Genomic DNA, 17,994 nt, shown 5'->3' with positions numbered 1-17,994 from the left:
TCAAACTTAACTGGGCGTCCTTTATTTTTATTTGCCAAATTTGGTAGTTCTACCTTCTTGCCCTTGTCTCCGCTTGTTGAGTTGTAACCCCGCAGCCAAGCCCAGAGCCTGCCTTTGATTAGTAGGTGTTCAGTAATTGTTCTCTATGAAGTGACTATCTGTCTGCTGTTTCGTACTCTTTCCTCCCCTAAGTAACATTCATTTATCAGAATTTTCCCCACCCACTAAAAACTCCCGTTGAAGATATTTTGGGAAGATGTGTTTTATTATCTAAACTTCTTTGTTTCCCCTTGACGCAAAATTAGCACAGTTAGGATCAACCTTCATCACATTGCTTTGAGAATTAAATGAGTTAACGGGCATAAAGTTTAGCGCCGTGTCCGGCCCCCGGAATATGTAATAAATTTCAGTTCGGTATTAAATGCAGCCCTGGAAGCATTTTAGCGGAAAGCAAAAACGCGGGTCTGGGGAGCACGGGTGGGGGCTGGGAAAACGGTTACAAGCGAGCGCCGGCTAGAACGCCGAGGGCCCGGGGTAAGGGGTGGGGCAAGGAGTGAGTGACAGAGAAGACAGCCAATGGGGAGACTGGGAACTGCTCCCCCTCCCTTTGCGTTTCAAATTCTAAGCTCGGTTTCCATCCGGGTCCTTCAGCCTCGTTCCCGGGCAGTATAAAGTTTGCTGTCTCCTTTGTTCGCCCTCGTTGCGCAGTATTGCTAGCGGCTTCCCTCTTCCGTTCTCGGGTCCGGCGGCACTCCCTCGTGCTGAGCTGCTACGAAGCCCCTGCCGGCGAGCTCGTAGGAGCTTGGAACCGTTGTCACCCCTCCGGTACGTGTTAGTCTTTCCTTCGGCCGTTTCGCGTGCCTTCTTGCCACGTTAGAACTTGGGATTATCTCCCTGGAGATGGGGGTGGCGGGCGCCATTTTAAGAACCGAAAGGTGCCGACCTATTTCGATAAAGCGGCGCGTGTCCGAGGAAGACAGACGTGGGGGCTCCGTCCCGCTGGGTCCCTCTCGGAAAAGTTTGGTTGTCGCCTGCGGGGGTGGTGCCGGAGGTCGGGGCTCGAACGGGACGAGGGCAGAGCGCGCCACCGCGGTACCTGCATTGGGATGGCGCTGGCGCTACGGATGGGCACGTGCACTTTTACGCGGGTCCTTGTTCATTGGCAGCCTTGGAGAGGAGGCCCTTTGACTTTTCGCAGCCACTGCTGCTAGCAAAAGTTACTCCCCTGACCAGTGTAGGTTTTTCTGGGTTGAATCCAAGTGTCGCCATTTTGTGTTTTCCACGCGGTTTTTAATGACGGATTTTAATTGGATTCTGCTGCAGTCATGGAGCGTTGAGTGATACGATGCGCGTTTCCACCTTCCGTTATTATGAAACGATACTGAAACCTTTTTCTTTCTCTTGTTGTAGAAGAACCTTTTCGGCGGGTTTAGGGGTTGGTTTAGAAGAGGAGGTATAACTTGGCTCAAACTTTAAATTTCTAGTTAGATTGACTAGAGAATCCTAATGAGGAAAGGCAAAGTTCTTGGAAGAGGACCTGCGTCTGGCCTGTGACCTTGAATGAGGCGATACGCTTTAAAAAAAACCATTAGGGTAATTAGAAGGTGATAATTGATTCTTTAAAAGAACACATCTAGGATTAAAACTAGAATTGCTTTTTCAGACGCTGAGTAGCTGTTACTTTATTAAAATTATCGAGGTGTGGATTAGATGAAGGTATTAAGTTGGTCCTTTAACTAGTTTAAGGTAAACTGCAGTATCACTAAACTACTTGAATTGGTTTCCTGCTGAGGCTTAGGAGAGTAGGCTTTTTGGTGTCTGCAGTTTCTAAGGAATGATAATCTTAGTGAAACAAGAAATATGCACTAGTAAATACACATGGGCCCCATAAACTTGAACTTTTTATAGGGAGGTAATACTGTTCTTTTTCAACAGACTCTCACCAGGGGGAAAAAATGGTTGAAGCGGATCGCCCAGGAAAGCTTTTCATTGGTGGCCTCAATACAGAAACAAATGAAAAAGCCCTTGAAGCAGTATTTGGCAAATATGGACGAATAGTGGAAGGTGAGTTACCTGAAAGCATATAGGGAGCTGTTAAAGTTAAAAAAGTGTAAGCTGTGATGTATTTGATTGTGTTGATCGTTTGAAATGATACATTATTTTGTCCTCTAAGAAGTTCTGAGCTTACATTTTGTAGGTGCACTTTTGTTAATTTAATTAGAACTAGAGTAACGCTTCTCCTCCCCCCCCCCCAAAAACCTGCTTTTTCAGTTCTATTGATGAAAGATCGTGAAACCAACAAATCAAGAGGATTTGCTTTTGTCACCTTTGAGAGCCCAGCAGATGCTAAGGATGCAGCCAGAGACATGAATGGGAAGGTGAGATTGCACAATGGTACTGTTTCCTAATGCATAAAGACTGTTACTGAAGTCTGGTCTAGAAAAGTTCTTGATTTGTGTTTGAATATATACCTTTCCAGAACCCTCTAATCTTCCGCCCTTTGTAATTTCACGTTTTGCAGAGTTGTGAATTATACTCTTACATTGTTTCAGTTGAGAATTGTATGACCGTGTGTTAACCTAGAATCCATAGAATGCCTTGATATCTTGGCTTTCCTTTGCTGTTATCACATTTAATAACAAGTTGACTGTCTGGCTTTTTAAATGTTATTGACCAGCAGTGTGATGGATTCACCTTATGTTGGAGTTAAACTGATAAGTATCATTCTAAAAAACTTAGAATGGAAAAATGACCCTATATTTTACCGCTTTTGTCAGATTAATTGGTGAGCTAAATTTACCTAAAAACTTCATTTTGGAGGGCATGTTCGTGTCACATGCATAGTGAATGGATGTGCAAGGTCTTTTTAAATATTGATGCAGTTAACTGTTTCGATGTTTTTTAGTCCTTAGATGGAAAAGCCATCAAAGTAGAACAGGCCACTAAACCATCATTTGAAAGTGGTAGACGTGGACCACCGCCACCTCCAAGAAGCAGAGGCCCTCCAAGAGGTCTTAGAGGCGGAAGAGGAGGAAGTGGAGGAACCAGGGGACCTCCCTCACGTGGAGGGCACATGGGTAATGACTTCTACCTTAGGCTTGTTGTAGAATTAGGAGCTGTAAACCCCATACCAGTCTGTGCATTGGTTAAGTCCTGTAGTAAATTCTCCAGCTTTTGATACTGAGAAGACCTCATTTATCAAAGTCATGAGTTCAGAGAAACCTAGAAGGCATCCTAAGTTAGTATTTAAAAAAGCAATAGATGGGAGCCTAGCTAATAACTCCTGGTGACAGGTAATGAGTGAGTCTCATATTGGGTGTAGAGAATACTTAAAATACCGAAACAATAAAACCGTGGACAACAAAATTGTCCAGAATTTGCAGAAAATTTTTGATGACATGTACTTCGGTATATAAAAATGAAACAGTTTGTATTTTTCTTCGAAGCAACTTAAGAGTACGTTTCAGTTTTACTATTTTGTTAGTCTGTGTAGACTCCTTTATACTTGGTAGTCTTAGGCAAGTGAAAAGCAAGATTCCCCAACTAAACAGAAAATGGTCATTGATAACAGCAAAGAAAACTTAAATAATTTTTATTGATACTGGAATTAACCTGTTTTTCCTTTCTATTTCAATGTAGATGATGGTGGCTATTCCATGAATTTTAACATGAGTTCTTCCAGGGGACCACTTCCAGTAAAAAGAGGACCACCACCACGAAGTGGTGGTCCTCCTCCTAAAAGATCTGCCCCTTCAGGACCAGTTCGCAGCAGCAGTGGAATGGGAGGAAGAGGTAAATGCTGGATTTATAGAACAATCTGTTCTACCACTATAACAAAGGATTGATAAGTGAATTTCAAAAATGATGCTTTAAAATAAAGGGGCGCCTGGGTGGCACGGTCTGTTAAGTGTCTTCCTTGCCCCACGTGGGTCTCCCTGCTCCGCCTGCAGGGAGTTTGCGTCTTCCTCTTCCTCTTTCTGCTGCTTATGCTTTTTCTTGCTTGCTCACTTGCTCAAATAAAATCTTTCAAAATTTTTTTAAAGCCTTAAATGTTAAAAATGATGCTTATGAAACTTTCTCATGGACTAGAGGTGAATCTAGGTGTGCATAAAGTTAGAAGTACTGAAGAGAATTGGTTTGTGCGAAGGAAATTTTTTTTTTTTAAAGATTTTTATTTATTTATTTGACAGAGAGAGATCACAAGTAGGCAGAGAGGCACGCAGAGAGAGAGCGAGAGGAGGAAGCAGGCTCCCTGCTGAGGAGAGAGCCCGATGTGGGACTCGATCCCAGGGCCCTGAGATCACGACCCCAGCCAAAGGCAGAGGCCCAACCCACTGAGCTACCCAGGCGCCCGCGAAGGAAATTTTTAAAGAAACTTCTTTATTGAGTTCCACAGTGTCTTATTTAAGTCCCTGCTTTTCATTGCCTGAATGTACATGCACATTTTGGGTATATTTAAAAATTTTTTTTTTCTTAAGCTCCTGTGTCACGCGGAAGAGATAGTTATGGAGGCCCACCTCGAAGGGAACCCCTGCCCTCTCGTAGAGATGTTTATTTGTCCCCGAGAGATGATGGATACTCCACTAAAGACAGGTAACTGACAAGTGTAGTAGTTCGTCTTAATAACTGAGGTTGAAGGGAGAACTTTGGAAAAGTGTGAACCAACTTAAATTGTTGTCTTTTCAGCTATTCAAGCAGAGATTACCCAAGTTCTCGTGATACAAGAGATTATGCACCACCGCCGAGAGATTATACTTACCGTGATTATGGTCATTCCAGTTCACGTGATGACTACCCGTCAAGAGGCTATAGGTAGGGTACTGTCTGCTGCCTGCCGCAACTTGCTGTAAAAAATGAAGTCGCTCTGAAATTGATGCTCTTTGCCCTAATAAGTTTTTTTCTTTTTAACTGCAGTGATAGAGATGGCTATGGTCGTGATCGTGACTATTCAGATCATCCAAGTGGAGGCTCCTACAGAGATTCATATGAGAGTTATGGTAAGATACTGGTTGAGGGTCTTTGAATATCACCAGCTTGAGTTTTTAGGTTCATGAGCCACTTTATTAGGCTGTGTGGTGCTTGCTTTTTAAGGGATATTTGCTTGCTTTTAAGGGGTAACTTTATCAGCTGGGCTTTTCCTAGTTTTGTGAGGGGCTTTTGTTTTTTCTAAGTTTTTTTTTTTTTCTTTTTGAGGCTGTTTGCTTGCTTTGGAGGGGATTTTGCTTGCTTAAATTGGCAGCCTTATGTGTTTTCCCCCAACAGTGAAAATACAGTTTAAAAATTTTATTAACAAGATCAAATGTTTACCATTGCAATATGAAGGAAAGTCTACAGTTCAAAATTGCAACTTATCACTGGAAAGTGTCTGAGTGCCTACTATAAAATAACAAGCTGTCTGGAATATCCTCTTGAAATACACACCGTCTTCAGTCTTTTCAAACAAACATTAAAACCCATCCATTTCCGTATCTCAGCAGATGAGCAAATCCCTGTTAATGGCCAGCAATGGCAGAGTTTAAAACCTCCCATTTAAGAAAGTAAACGTTTAATACAAGAATTCTGTAAATTCAGATTTAAATGTTGTATATATACAATTTATAGTGTTGCCATATTACCTGACCATTGACCCTGCAGGTAACTCACGTAGTGCTCCACCTACACGAGGGCCCCCGCCATCTTATGGTGGAAGCAGTCGCTATGATGATTACAGCAGCTCACGTGACGGATATGGTGGAAGTCGAGACAGTTACTCAAGCAGCCGAAGTGATCTCTACTCAAGTGGTCGTGATCGGGTTGGCAGACAAGAAAGAGGGCTTCCCCCTTCTATGGAAAGGGGGTACCCTCCTCCACGTGATTCCTACAGCAGTTCAAGCCGCGGAGCACCAAGAGGTGGTGGCCGTGGAGGAAGCCGATCTGATAGAGGGGGAGGCAGAAGCAGATATTAAAAACAAACAAAACTTTGGACCAAAATCCCTGTTCAAAGAAACAAACAAAAAAGTGGAACCTTTTCTGTCATAACTACCCAAGGACTACTAAAAGGAAAAATTGTGTTACCTTTTTTTTAAATTTCCTGTTTAAGTTCCCCTTCCATAATTTTTATGTTCTTGTGAGGGAAAAAAAGTAAAACCTGTTTAATCTTATTTGACTTTATGACATTGCTTTCAATAAGCAAATGTTAAATGTGTTAAGACTTGACTTGTGTACTAGTGTTGTAATTTTTCAAGTTAAAAGTGTCCCTAAAGGCCACTTCCTATATCTGATTTTTCCCAGTAAGTGAGGCAAAGCAATTCTAAGACCTTCCACAAACATCTAGCCATCTAAAATGGAGAGGTGAATCCTTCTGCCTATACAAACAAGCTAGCTGTTAGAGGGTGGTCGGGGTATGCTACTCGTAGGATTTCAGAGGGTCTTCAAACTGAAATCTCAATGTTCTCAGTATGAAAAACCTGAGATCAGATGCTTATGTAAGGAAAGTGCTATTCACCCAGTAAACCCAAAAAACCAAATGGATAATGCTGGCCATATTTTGCCTTTCTGACATTTCCTTGGGAATCTACAAGAACCTCCCCTTTCCCCTCCCCCAATAAGACCATTTAAGTGTGTGTTAAGCAACTACAGAATACTAAATAAAAAGTTTGGCCAAAACCAACCATGAAGCTGCAAACGGTGCTTGCTCTTACTGTTTCAAATTTTTGCAACTCTGTAGTGTCTCACTTTTAAGGAACAGCTTGATTGCAAAGGAGAAAATAGATAAGCAATGAAGTTATCTCCAACTTCTCAAAGGCTTATGACTTCTAAAAAGTGAATCTATCAGCATTCCACATCAGATTTAAAGCATCAAATGCCTGTGAAACAGCAAAGATGGTAAGCAAAGCAAACTAGTTTTTCCGTCTAAGTCGAGATTGAACACTTACCTTCCTCATAGTACAGTGAGACATACTGTACCTCATGGCAATGGAAATGCTTTCTAGATTTAAAAAAAAAAACTTTTGGAAAAGCAAAGTGTTCGATAGCATATTAGAAGTCCTCCAAATTCAACACATGGATTTTTCTTTTTCTTTTTTTTTTTTTAAAGCATGTATGACAGTTAAAGGCCTTAATAATACAGCTGTTGTTTACCAATGGCAATCCGGGGCTCGGGAGGGGGTGTCTTTTTTCCTTTTTTAAGTATTTTTTGATGAAGACCTTAAACATGCTTCATACGTTTTAACATTTTTCAAAATAGCCTTTTAGTCAATATAGGAAATGGCTTAAGTTTGGGGTCCTGATCTCTGCCCCTGTAAGCCATTGCAAACTTGACATTTAGTTGGATGCCTGACTTGTTTTTAGTTCTATGGAACTACACTGTATGGAGAAAATCTATTGCAAGTGGTCTTTAAAAAGCAAAACCTGAGGCAGCATGACCCAGGTCCAGCCATGAAGTTGAAAAAGATGCTCTTGAATATAGTAAACTTGAAGACCTCCAACTAAAATCCTTACACTGCACTTATTCCTTCAAATAAGTTTTGTCCGTTCAACTTATGGATTTAACATGGCAGTGCACCATTGGAACAGAATGAGAATCCATAAGCCATGCGACTTAACCATTTTAAGCCATTCCAGTCCATCCCAAGCCAGTGAATCTACCACCACTTTGAGAATTAGTAGAACATGAAATAACGTTAAGCTGCAAGTCTGAACTTGCCTTTTCTTTCTGGAAAAGAGCAGTTGTAGGCAAGTTTTGAAGATTTTCCTTTAAGAGCGATAACTAGTTACATATTTAATTTTTACAGGTTGAGGATTTTGGTCATTATGCTTGGAGTGCTGATTTATTCACACTAGATAAAGCTGGCAGCAAGAGAAAACAAATGCTAAGGTAAGTTTCAGAAGCCGTGGCCTTATAGGTGTAAGTAATAGCTTTTCCACTTTGCATACCTGTGGTATTTGTTTCTTCGTGAAGGGGCTTATAACCTAACTTGTGGATTAAGAGGATAAAGTGCTGTAATGTGTAACACCTAGTACCTTCACTTCTCCATTAGAATGTAGGGCAAAGTTATTTTAAACAGGTGTGTTTCCATTAGTGGCTCATTCATGCACTACTAGTGTTTTTTCCTATATTCTGTACTTTCCAATGGAGTTACTTATAATGTAACTGGAAGTTTGTACCTCTTAAGCTCCTTTATAATTAGCTTATTTTTTAATGTATAAAGCTTGATAACATAGTCCCCATAAGCAGTGGTTGATTGGAGCTGTACACTTTGTGTTTTGGTATATGAACAAACTTGACATGCATGAGGTTTAGACTTGGCTCCCATGCATTTTTGTAAGAGGATACCCCCCCTTTAAAAAAAAGATTTTATTTATTTATTTGACAGTGAGAGAGGGAACACAAGCAGGGGGAGTGGGGGAGGAAGAAGCGGGCTTCCCGCCCAGCAGAGAGCCTGATGGAGGGCCCGATCCCAGGGGATCATGACCCAGGCTGAGGGCAGGCACCCAGAGGGGATACCCTTATTGTTGGTGACTCCTCAGCCACAGTATAACTTGACTAAGGGGAGAACATATGCCACTGCTTCTCAGTTCCCACTTGGAGAGTGGCAGTGTCACTGGTGTATTGATGACCTAGTAGCACTCGATATTACCAAAGTGATAACAGGAATTACTGAGTTTTTGGTTGCATTTTAGAACTTGAAGTTTAAAGCACATTTTGTTGCCAGTTAAAGCAGTAAAAAAATACAGAGAATGGGTAAGGGGGGGAGTAATTTCCAGTATAAAAGAGTGTCTTGTGATCTGATCACATGCTTTTCATTTTACAGAGTTGTTGAAGCAGAAGAATGCTGATTGTCGATAAGGCACAACAGTTGCATAAGCAGTACTCATCTGAATTGGTTTGGTGCAGGCAATAGATTTTTGCCTTCGAGGGTTCCTGTGGATCTAAGGAAGGAAGGAAGGCATCAGTGTTGGTTAGCACTTAACTAGGGAGTGGTAGTTACTTTAAAAAAGTAATTGGCCAGATAAAGGGGAGCAGCTAAGGAAATTGGTAAGTGGAGGTAGTAAGTTCTTGTGGTTCTTTATGTGGATTTTACAGCTTTGGTTTTCATTTTGCTAAAGTCCTGGGGACAACTCTGCAATTTAGAACTTCTAATTATTGCTGTCAGAAAGCTGAAGTAGAAAAATGAAAGGCATGAGTGGTAACTCTTTATCCAGTAAACTGATTTTTCACCAAGTGGGGACATTTGATTTGGTGTAGTTCATCCAGAAGTGGGGTTCAGTCATAAAACGAAGGAGTAGCATCTGGAAACTAAAGTAACTGGAAACATAGCTGAAATGATTGAAAGCACACTTGAAAAACTGGAAACAAATTGGGCCACTTGGCTTTTTTTAAGTGTATTATTTGTAAGTCTGCTTTACCCCACCACCTGTCTTGGAAACAAACCAGTCATGTTGGAGATTAAAGCTGATAGTATGTAAAGCTAATGTTCTTAAAGGGACTGGATTGGAGTTGTTGGGTTAGAAGAACTAAGTACAAAAACTTCTGAAATTTTTTTTTTCCATAGTAAAATCAGTGCTGTCATGTTTAGTCTTCACAGTTGTGAGAAATAGTCCAAAAATTGTAACCCTCATTGGACAGGCTCTTCCAATCCTAGACCACGATGAGGGATTGACCAATTTTAAGTAGCTGTTGCACTTAACATAGCTGTCTTCCTTGGTCCTGTAATGTAAACTACCTGGGATTACGTTTCTCATGACTTCTTGGCTCTGGAGATTTTATTTAGGTAAATTGAAAATAGGGTAGGACATAGGAATTAGGAATTAATCATAGTAAATGTGAATACTAAATTCAAATTAAGCATACCTAAATCACCATTCAGCTGTTTGGCAAATAGTTTACTGACCCAGCAGACTTAATTCCCCCATTGGAAAAAGAATCCGTCTTGATTCTTCTGGCTTTATACTGGTTGTAAAACAAAATGATAAAGAATGTTTTGTTTAACAGTAGTTGAATATAGAACTTAGATATTATAGATCACTTTTCTCTTTTTGGAATGTTTTGTATTTGAAACTTAATAAAACTTAACATGCATTTTTTTGTGGCCCCTGGGTTCTTTTTATTTTTCATAATAAGGACTACAGGCTTTTCAGTATGCTCTCCCTATGTCTCCTCCCCCAAACTACTACTCATGTACTTGTGGCAGTTCTGAGCAGTTGCCATGGAATATTGTCACCAAGGTGGCCTGTTCCGTGACTCGGGCCCCCTAATTAGGGGAATGAGCTTCAGGTGTAGGTAGCAAGGTAATTGAGGTGTTTGCATTTCATCTTTACCTCTACATGGGTGAGTGGGAGCAGTGACATCAAAGAACTAGGAGTTGAAAGACCAAGGATGTACTCTTGGTGCTTCTGCTTAGCTCTTGAGGGAAAACCAGTCTGTTTTAGCACAGTTCAGTAGCGAATCCCAGTTAGGGCCTTCAGCAATGCTGTTAACCCAGCGCCTGATGAACACACTTCTGTATGGGTCACGTTCTTTGCTTGTGTCGCTGCTCTCTCTATCCCTGACTCCTGGGGGACTGTTGAAAAGTTCAGTGACTTTTGTCCTTTATCAAAGGAAGATAACCCGTGGGGTGGAGTGCAGGGCCTTGTGGAGCTTCTGCTTCCAGAGGACTTCGGGGCCTGAACGTGTTGCGGAGCATTGGAGGAAGAAGTGCGGAAAGGCACGGTTTGGCTAGACGGTCCTGGGGAGGGTGAAGCTGAGGTGGATTGGTTGGTGGGTGAGGTTTCCTCATCTGACAGGTTTAGATTTGTGACATGGCCATACTACTGGGGCAGTCTCCATTTTATGGGTCCCCATTATATGCATGAAATTCATCGGCACCTAAAACGTGTATTTGGGTTATGTAGGCAGTTGAGAAAAAATAACATGGGAAAGTAATGTCTGCTAGGATGGCAGAATAAAACCCTAAGTATTGCCCTGTAGATAAATTTCCTAGCTCCACGCCAGTTACTCTAGAGAAGCCAGTCCTTCCCATCAATGAAGTTGCACACATCAGTATGCTTCCCTAAAAACACCTCTATCAGTGAGCTGAATACAGATTTTGAAAATGAAAAACTCTGAAATGTTCAAAAGTTACTTTGTGACTCTTGGACACCTGCCTATTCAGGGGCATCTAAATGGAGTCAAAGGTGGAGACTTGCATAGGCTTTTTTCTTAAGCAAAATGCTTTTTAAGATTCTGCTACACGTGTATCCATAGTTCCTTTTTGTGGGCGAGGATAAGCATATGGTACAGTTTACCTGTTGGAGACCTGGGCCTTTTCTAGCTCTTGGCTATTCTGAATAAAGTTGCTGCGTGTATCCTAACGCGGAAGTCTGTATAGTCAGATAAAAACACGTAAATTTGGAATTGCTGGATCGTAGGGCTGATACTTTCATAGGAAGTCACTGTTTTTCCAAAGTTCTAACGTTTTACTTGCTACCCACTTGGAATAGAGGTTATTCTGTGCCATTAACAGTATTTGGTGCTTTTAAATGTAGCCATTCTGATGGGTACCTCGTATCTCATTTAATTGTGTATCTCTGATGAATGAGTAGCATTTCTGTTTTTAAAAAAAATTTACTTGCACTGAAATGACACAGATCTTGTGTTCAGTTTGATCGGTCTTGGAAAAGAGTTGATAACCCATTTATCAAGAGGCAGGCTATTTCCCTCCAAAAAGTTCCTTTGTGCCCCTTACCAGTCAGTGTCTCTTCTCCCAGGCCCAGAGAAACACCACTGGCCTGGTTTCTACTGTTGCAGGGTAGATGTGGCTATTTTAGGATTTCATAGGAGTTGAAGCTTACATCACTGTACTTTGTCTAGCTACGTTTGGCATGTTTTTGAGATGCACCCATGTAGTGTTTGTTTTGGTGCAGAGAATTCCAGTGTAGAGTTTCCAGTGTATATCGTCCATCTGTCTCGATGGACATCTGGACTTCCAGCTTTGGGCTATTACGATGTTGCTATGAGTATTGTCCAAATCTTGGGCATACAGTTCCATTTCTTTTGGATAAAATTTGGAGTGGAATTGATGAGGTAATAGGGTGGACTATACATGTTTAATTTTTAAACTGCCAAATAGTGTCCCAAGAGTACCATTTTATGCCCTCCTAGCAATTTGAGTGTTCTGGTTGCTTTCCAACATTGGCGGCTGTTGATCTGTTTCATTTTACCCATTTTAGTGGGGGGTGGGGTGGGGTGGTATCACACTGAGATTTTAATTTGCATTTCCCTGATGACTAATGCTGAGCACATTTTTAAAAAGTGAACTTTATTTTGGGATGGTTTTAAATTTACAGAAATGTTGCGAAGATAGCATAAAGCTCCCATATATCCTACACCCAGTTCGCCCTAATTTTAACCTCTTAACGTAGTTAACGGTGTATTTGTCAAAATTAAGAGGTTAACATTGGTATATGTACTACAGGTCTGGTAGTTTTAACTTTGTTAGGTCTGTAATTCATTTTGAATCGATTTTTTTGGGTAAGGGTTGAAGTTTTTTTAAAACAAGGATTTCCATTCTAGTATGTGTTGAAAACACTGCTATTCGTTGAGTTAACTGCCTCGTGGAAACCGTTACTATACATTTTTATTAACATGTTTGATCTTGATTATTGTAGCTCTATACTGTAAGCTGTTTAAAGACATTAGTTTTTTTATTCTTTTAAATATTTTATTTAAAAGGTTGAGCCAGGGACAGTGCACAAGCCTGAGGTAGGGGGGAGCTGGAGAGGCAGAGGGAGAAAGAAGCAAGACTGCTCGGCAGGGAGCCTGGGATCCATGGGATCACATGACCTGAGCGGAAGGTAGATGCTTAACCAACTGACCCACCCGGGTGCCCCAGGAGATACTAATTTTTTTTAAGGTATTTTTTTTTTCCCCCCGTGGACTGTTTTTTCCTCAGAGTTATTGTTGCTGGGTTTTTATTTTATTTAAAATTCCATCTTCCATGTTTAGAGGCTTTCTTAAGCGGAGATTTTTGGTTTTGCGCTCATGGTTACAATAGATGAACTTGTAAGCTCTGAGGGCTGTTCAGCTCTGAGCTTCACTGCGGGGCTGTTGGCCGGATAACCAGTGACTTTGAGTTTCTCCTGTTGGGCTAGTCAGATCCCTCAAGGAAATCTTGGCCACATTCCTGCCTTTGAGGGGCTGGGGTATACTTACCGGTTTAAGACATGAGGTTGGGATCTCACTGCGTGTGGTGGGAGCTGGTGGGCCTGCGCGCTCACATGCGCACTGTGGTTCGGTGCTGCCTTAATGTAACCCCCTCCGGCGGGCTTGGCACCACTGTTCTTTGTCCTAACGTGGTGATGAGGTGAAGAAGGCTTGTTCCAGAGTAATGTTGGGGGAGGGAAAAAAGGGGGTACAGTTGGACATTCCTCTGGCCTCTCTCCTGTCTGTGGTGCGTACCCCTCTTCCATTTTAGGCCACTCTCTCCTGACCTCCATCCCTGCCCTGGACTCACCTTGTCTAGACTGTAGGTGTTCCTCAGTTTTATCTAGACTATCTTGAGTTCAGATTCAACCTCCGGCATTATCAGTGGTGTGACCTGAGGCAACTTACTTAACCTCTCCTTGTTTCCTCGCTTATTACATGGGGAGGAGAGTATCTGTCTCCTAGCCTGGGCTATCACAGCAGGAGGGGTAAATGAGTTAATGGTGCCTGGCACGCGCTAAAGGCTGCAGAAGTAGATTTCATCATCTGTCCGGTTTCCTCTTGTGTGTCATCTTCAGGGCTGGAATTGGGGGATGGAGCCCAGCACCTTATGTTAGAATCTTGTCGAGGACTCTAAGTCCCTATTATAAGCCAGGGTTCTTCCTTTTTTTTTTTCCCTGAGTCATAGTCCTCAGTTTTTTTGGTACATTATGGTGATTAATCCATACAGGGCCCTTCTCATTCCATTTTCACATTTTTAATTCTCACTCACTCCCATTTACCATTTTCTTCTCTTCCAAAGAGCCAGGAGGATGGGGAAAGAGGGAGAAGCAGGCTCCCTGCTGAGCAGAGAGCCTGACATGGGACTCAGTCCCAGGACCCCAAGATCATGACCCGAGCAGAAGGCAGACGCTCAACCAAATGAGCCACCCAGGCCCCCCCCTCCCCTGAACAGTGGCAACCATTCTGACGCATTTAATGTCTATTTTATATGCACGTATTTTGAAGCTACTGAAATGCTGTATGGTGTGAAATAACTCGTCCTGTTTCTTGTAACTTCTCATCGTGTTTTGAGGGTTTAGCCATGTTGCCAATACAGATCTAGTCCATTGTTTCTTTTTTTTTCTTTTTTAAAGATTTTATGTATTTATTTGACAGAGATCACAAGTAGGCAGAGAAGCAGACAGAGAGGAAGGGAAGCAGGCTCCCCACTGAGCAGAGAGTCCAATGCTGGGCTCGATCCCAGGACCTGGGGATCACAACCTGAGCCAAAGGCAGAGGCTTTAACCCACTGAGCCACCCAGGCGCCCCAAGTCCATTGTTTCTAACTATAGTATTTAATGGGCTGCGTCCCCATACTTCGCCTTCCTGCTCCAGTTTGGTGTGGAAGCCGGCTCTTTGGGTTGTAGTGTACACCTGGCTGCCTGGGGCTTGCAAAGATTTGACCCCAGTTACGGAACTCGTGGCAGATGGAGGGGGTTTTGGTGGACCCGAAGGAAAATAGCACTCGCTTTCAAGGAGTGTGCCCCACGGGAGGTTATTCCAGGGTGTGGTTTTTTTTTTTTTTTTAAAAAGACTTTGTTTATTTCAGAGAGAGCAGGAGAGGGGAAAGGTCAGAGGGAGAAGCAGACTCCCAGTGAGCAGGGAGCCTGTTGTGGGACTCGATCCCAGGACTCCAAGGGTCATGACCTGAGTCAGGGCAGTCCAACCAACTGAACCAGCCAGGTGCCCTATCTCAGGGTTTTTGAGCAGAGGAAGGCTTATTTCTAGGCATTGCCGGGCAATCTGCTTCAGCTGGTCAGGGAGATTTAGAATGACTTGGAGGTTAAAAGATTGTGCATTTCATCTGGGTCCAAACAGAAGTGTCCGGCAGGGTCTCATTCCTTATCAATCCCTGCCCTTTCATATGAGAATCTCCATGAGCCTGTACGCAACTGTGGTGGTGATTTGGCGCCCTGTACAGTTGATGTTCAGGACTGTCAGCCCTGTGACTACAAGAGATAAGTCATGGAAGCTCTTTGAGTCTCGACTGTGATTGGAGCAGACAGTTAATGGACTTAAGCCTGTGTTTTTCTTTGTAAGCATTCGGGTGAACTCAAACCGCCTAACTAGTCCTTATGGTCACCTTACTGCTACAGGGTCAAGTGCAGCAAGCTTTTGGGCTCTCAAAGCATGCACTTCTGTGAGCACTTCCTAATTCATTGTGATGCTCCTACATGCCGTGGATTACTACCATCCTCGTTCCCATTCACAAGAAACACTGCACTCAAGCCCAAAGGCACGAACAAACCGATCCTTAGATGCTGCTTTTGTGGGTTCATCTCCAGTTGTCTCTCCAGGGTCTCTCTCTTGGTCAATTCAGTATTTGGGTCCAGTCGGAAGAGAAACCAGTCATTTGAACAGTGAAGGTTTGATACAAAGACTTAATAATAGATGTGGGGAAGATAGGGATTACTAGGTAAAGAAAACTTTTTTTTTAAAGATTTTATTTATTTGACAGAGGGCACAAGCGGGGAGCAGCTGGCAGAGGGAGAGAAGCGGGGCTCCCTGACGCAGGGCTTGATCCCAGGACCCCAGGAATCATGACCTGAGCCGAAGGCAGATGCTTAACTGATTGAACCACCCAGGCATCCCAGTAAAGAGAACTAGAATGACAGAAATAACATAACATATACAATAGTCACTAAGAAAGCCAACATGGAGTACTCAGGAAGACATCCCTCACCCCTGCCAGGGGCAGTGATAGATCCAAGGAAGGGCCCTGCCACCAGCCCAGGGCTGAAATCTAGGCATGGTTGAAGAGGCGCGGCTGTGGCTGTGGCCCCCTTCCCCTACCTGCAGAACTTAACAAGGGCTATTTTCTAGGGTACTGGAGAAGGTTGTTCCTGGGGAGGGAGGTCTCACCAGAGGTATTGGGCTATTAAAGGGGACTGGGAGGCCTGGGGAGGCTGCTGCTGGCCTGGACAACCTCTAGAACGCGGGAAGGGCCTGAGGCTGGAGGAACCTGCCCTCACTGCGGGAGGGAGGCCTGGGGGAGTTGCCCAAGCTAGAAAAGCATATCCTGTTAGAGCCTGCCAAACAAGCGAAGCTGAACCCAGAAGCAAAACCCTTTTTCTCCCCGCAGTGTCTCTTTGATGCCCTTTATTGATAAAACCTCCTGTGCTATTGTGGTAGATTAGGAAATACATCTTTCGGTTTTCAGCCCCAGCTCCTGAAACAGCTCTGGAGGAATAAGGGTTAAAGGTGCATCTTTTGTTCTGTTTGGGTTTTGTCCTCAGTTCCTGAAATAGCCCTAGAGTGATAAAGGTGAAAAGAATGTCTTTTGTTTGTTCCTAACTAGCCCCTTTCAGCCACACCCGGGTTTATGTTAATTAAATTTGCTTTGGGAAAGTCCCTAAGGATGGGGGCTGGTTGCCCCGGGAACTGACCACGTGACTGTAGAGGATTAGAACTTTCAGCCCCGCCTCCTCGACCTCTGGGAAGGGAGAAGAGTGAAGGGTGAGCCGAGCACCGGTGGCCAGTGATTGAATCAGTCATGCCTACGTAATAAAACCTTCACAAAAGCACCTAACCAACGGGCTTTGGAGAGCCTCCTGGTGGGCGAACGCAGTGCTGGGGCGGTGGTACCCCCATCCCTTCCCCAGACTTGCCCTGTGCATCTCTTCAACTGGGCTGTTCCTGAGTTGTGTCCTGTAGGATAAATGGTTAATCGTGAGTACAGCTTTTTTCCTGAGTTCTGTGACCTGTTCTCGAAAAGTATCAAGCCCAGGGAAGGGGTGGCTGGAATCTCTGGTTTATAGACAAGTAGAGGAGGCCCAGACTCGTCATTGGCATCTTACTGTGAGGCGGTCTTGTGGGACTGAGCCCTTGTGGATGTCAGCTCCAGGTGGGTGGAATTAAATTGCAGGCCACCCAGCTGTTGCCAGAGGATACATCAACGTGGGGGGAAAAGACCCACCTTTGGTGGCCAGAGGTATTGAAAGTAGTAGGAGATAGGAAACAAGTTTTCCTTTTATATGCTGTTACACACCAGCTGGCAAAGGGAAAATGTTTAAAGGGTTCAGATTTCTTTTCATTTTTTAAAGACTTCCTTGTTTGAGAGAGAGCTCGGGAGCGCGGAAAGAGGGACCAGAGGAGAAGGAGAGAGACTCCTGAAGAAGCCCTGGGGCTTGATCTCAGACCTGAGCTGAAATCAAGAGTCAGACACTTAACTGACAGCCACCCAGGCGCCCCAGATTCATTTTCATAGAGAAGCAAGATGTGAATCTGGAGCTGAGAAGCAGTAAGTCGATGATTGGTAGGAACGGTAGTGCCCGCCTTATAAAATGAATTAGAAAATGTTTCCTTCTCTGTTTTCCAAAAAAGTGTGTTTATGATTGGCATTGTCTTTAAATGTCTGATAGAATTCACTAATGAAATCTGGTCCTGGAATTCTGTCTATGGGAAGATTTTTTTTTATTGCAAAATTTTTGTTAAAAGATTTTGTTTATTTATTTGACAGAGACAGGCCACAAGTAGGCAGAGAGGCAGGCAGAGAGAGGGGGAAGAAGGCTCCCCTCTGAGCAGAGGGCCTGATGCGGGGCTCGATCCCAGGACCCTGAGATCATGACCTGAGCTGAAGGCAGAGGCTTAACCCACTGAGCCACCCAGGCGCCCCTATTGCAAAATTTTTTTAAATTGTTTTTTTAATTATGTTTGAGTATAGTTGACACACAATGTTACTTTAGTTTCGGGGTACAACTTAGTGATTGGACAAGTTTATACATTATGCGGTGTTTTTAAAGATTTTGTTTATTTATTTGACAGGCAGAGATCACAAGTAGGCAGAGAGG

At 43.2% G+C, this 17,994-nt stretch overlaps 1 protein-coding gene across 1 annotated transcript; it reads left to right on the top strand.

The window, feature by feature from the left end:
* The first annotated feature begins 700 nt into the window (after window positions 1-700).
* Window positions 701-10,060, top strand: RBMX (RNA binding motif protein X-linked). Its single transcript, XM_080794834.1, has 11 exons — window positions 701-825; window positions 1,936-2,064; window positions 2,272-2,378; window positions 2,906-3,077; window positions 3,640-3,792; window positions 4,479-4,593; window positions 4,687-4,812; window positions 4,915-4,997; window positions 5,635-6,864; window positions 7,773-7,855; window positions 8,793-10,060. Exons 2-9 carry the CDS (start codon window positions 1,956-1,958, stop codon window positions 5,943-5,945), a joined length of 1,176 nt encoding a protein of 391 aa, XP_080650960.1. The 5' UTR covers window positions 701-825; window positions 1,936-1,955; the 3' UTR covers window positions 5,946-6,864; window positions 7,773-7,855; window positions 8,793-10,060.
* The last annotated feature ends 7,934 nt before the right edge of the window (window positions 10,061-17,994 follow it).

The sequence above is a fragment of the Martes martes genome (assembly GCF_963455335.1).
Source record: "Martes martes genome assembly, chromosome: X".
In the NCBI taxonomy this organism is placed as follows: domain Eukaryota; kingdom Metazoa; phylum Chordata; class Mammalia; order Carnivora; family Mustelidae; genus Martes; species Martes martes.
The sequence above is the reverse complement of the archived record's forward strand: the minus strand, read 5'-3'. Positions and strand labels throughout refer to the sequence as shown.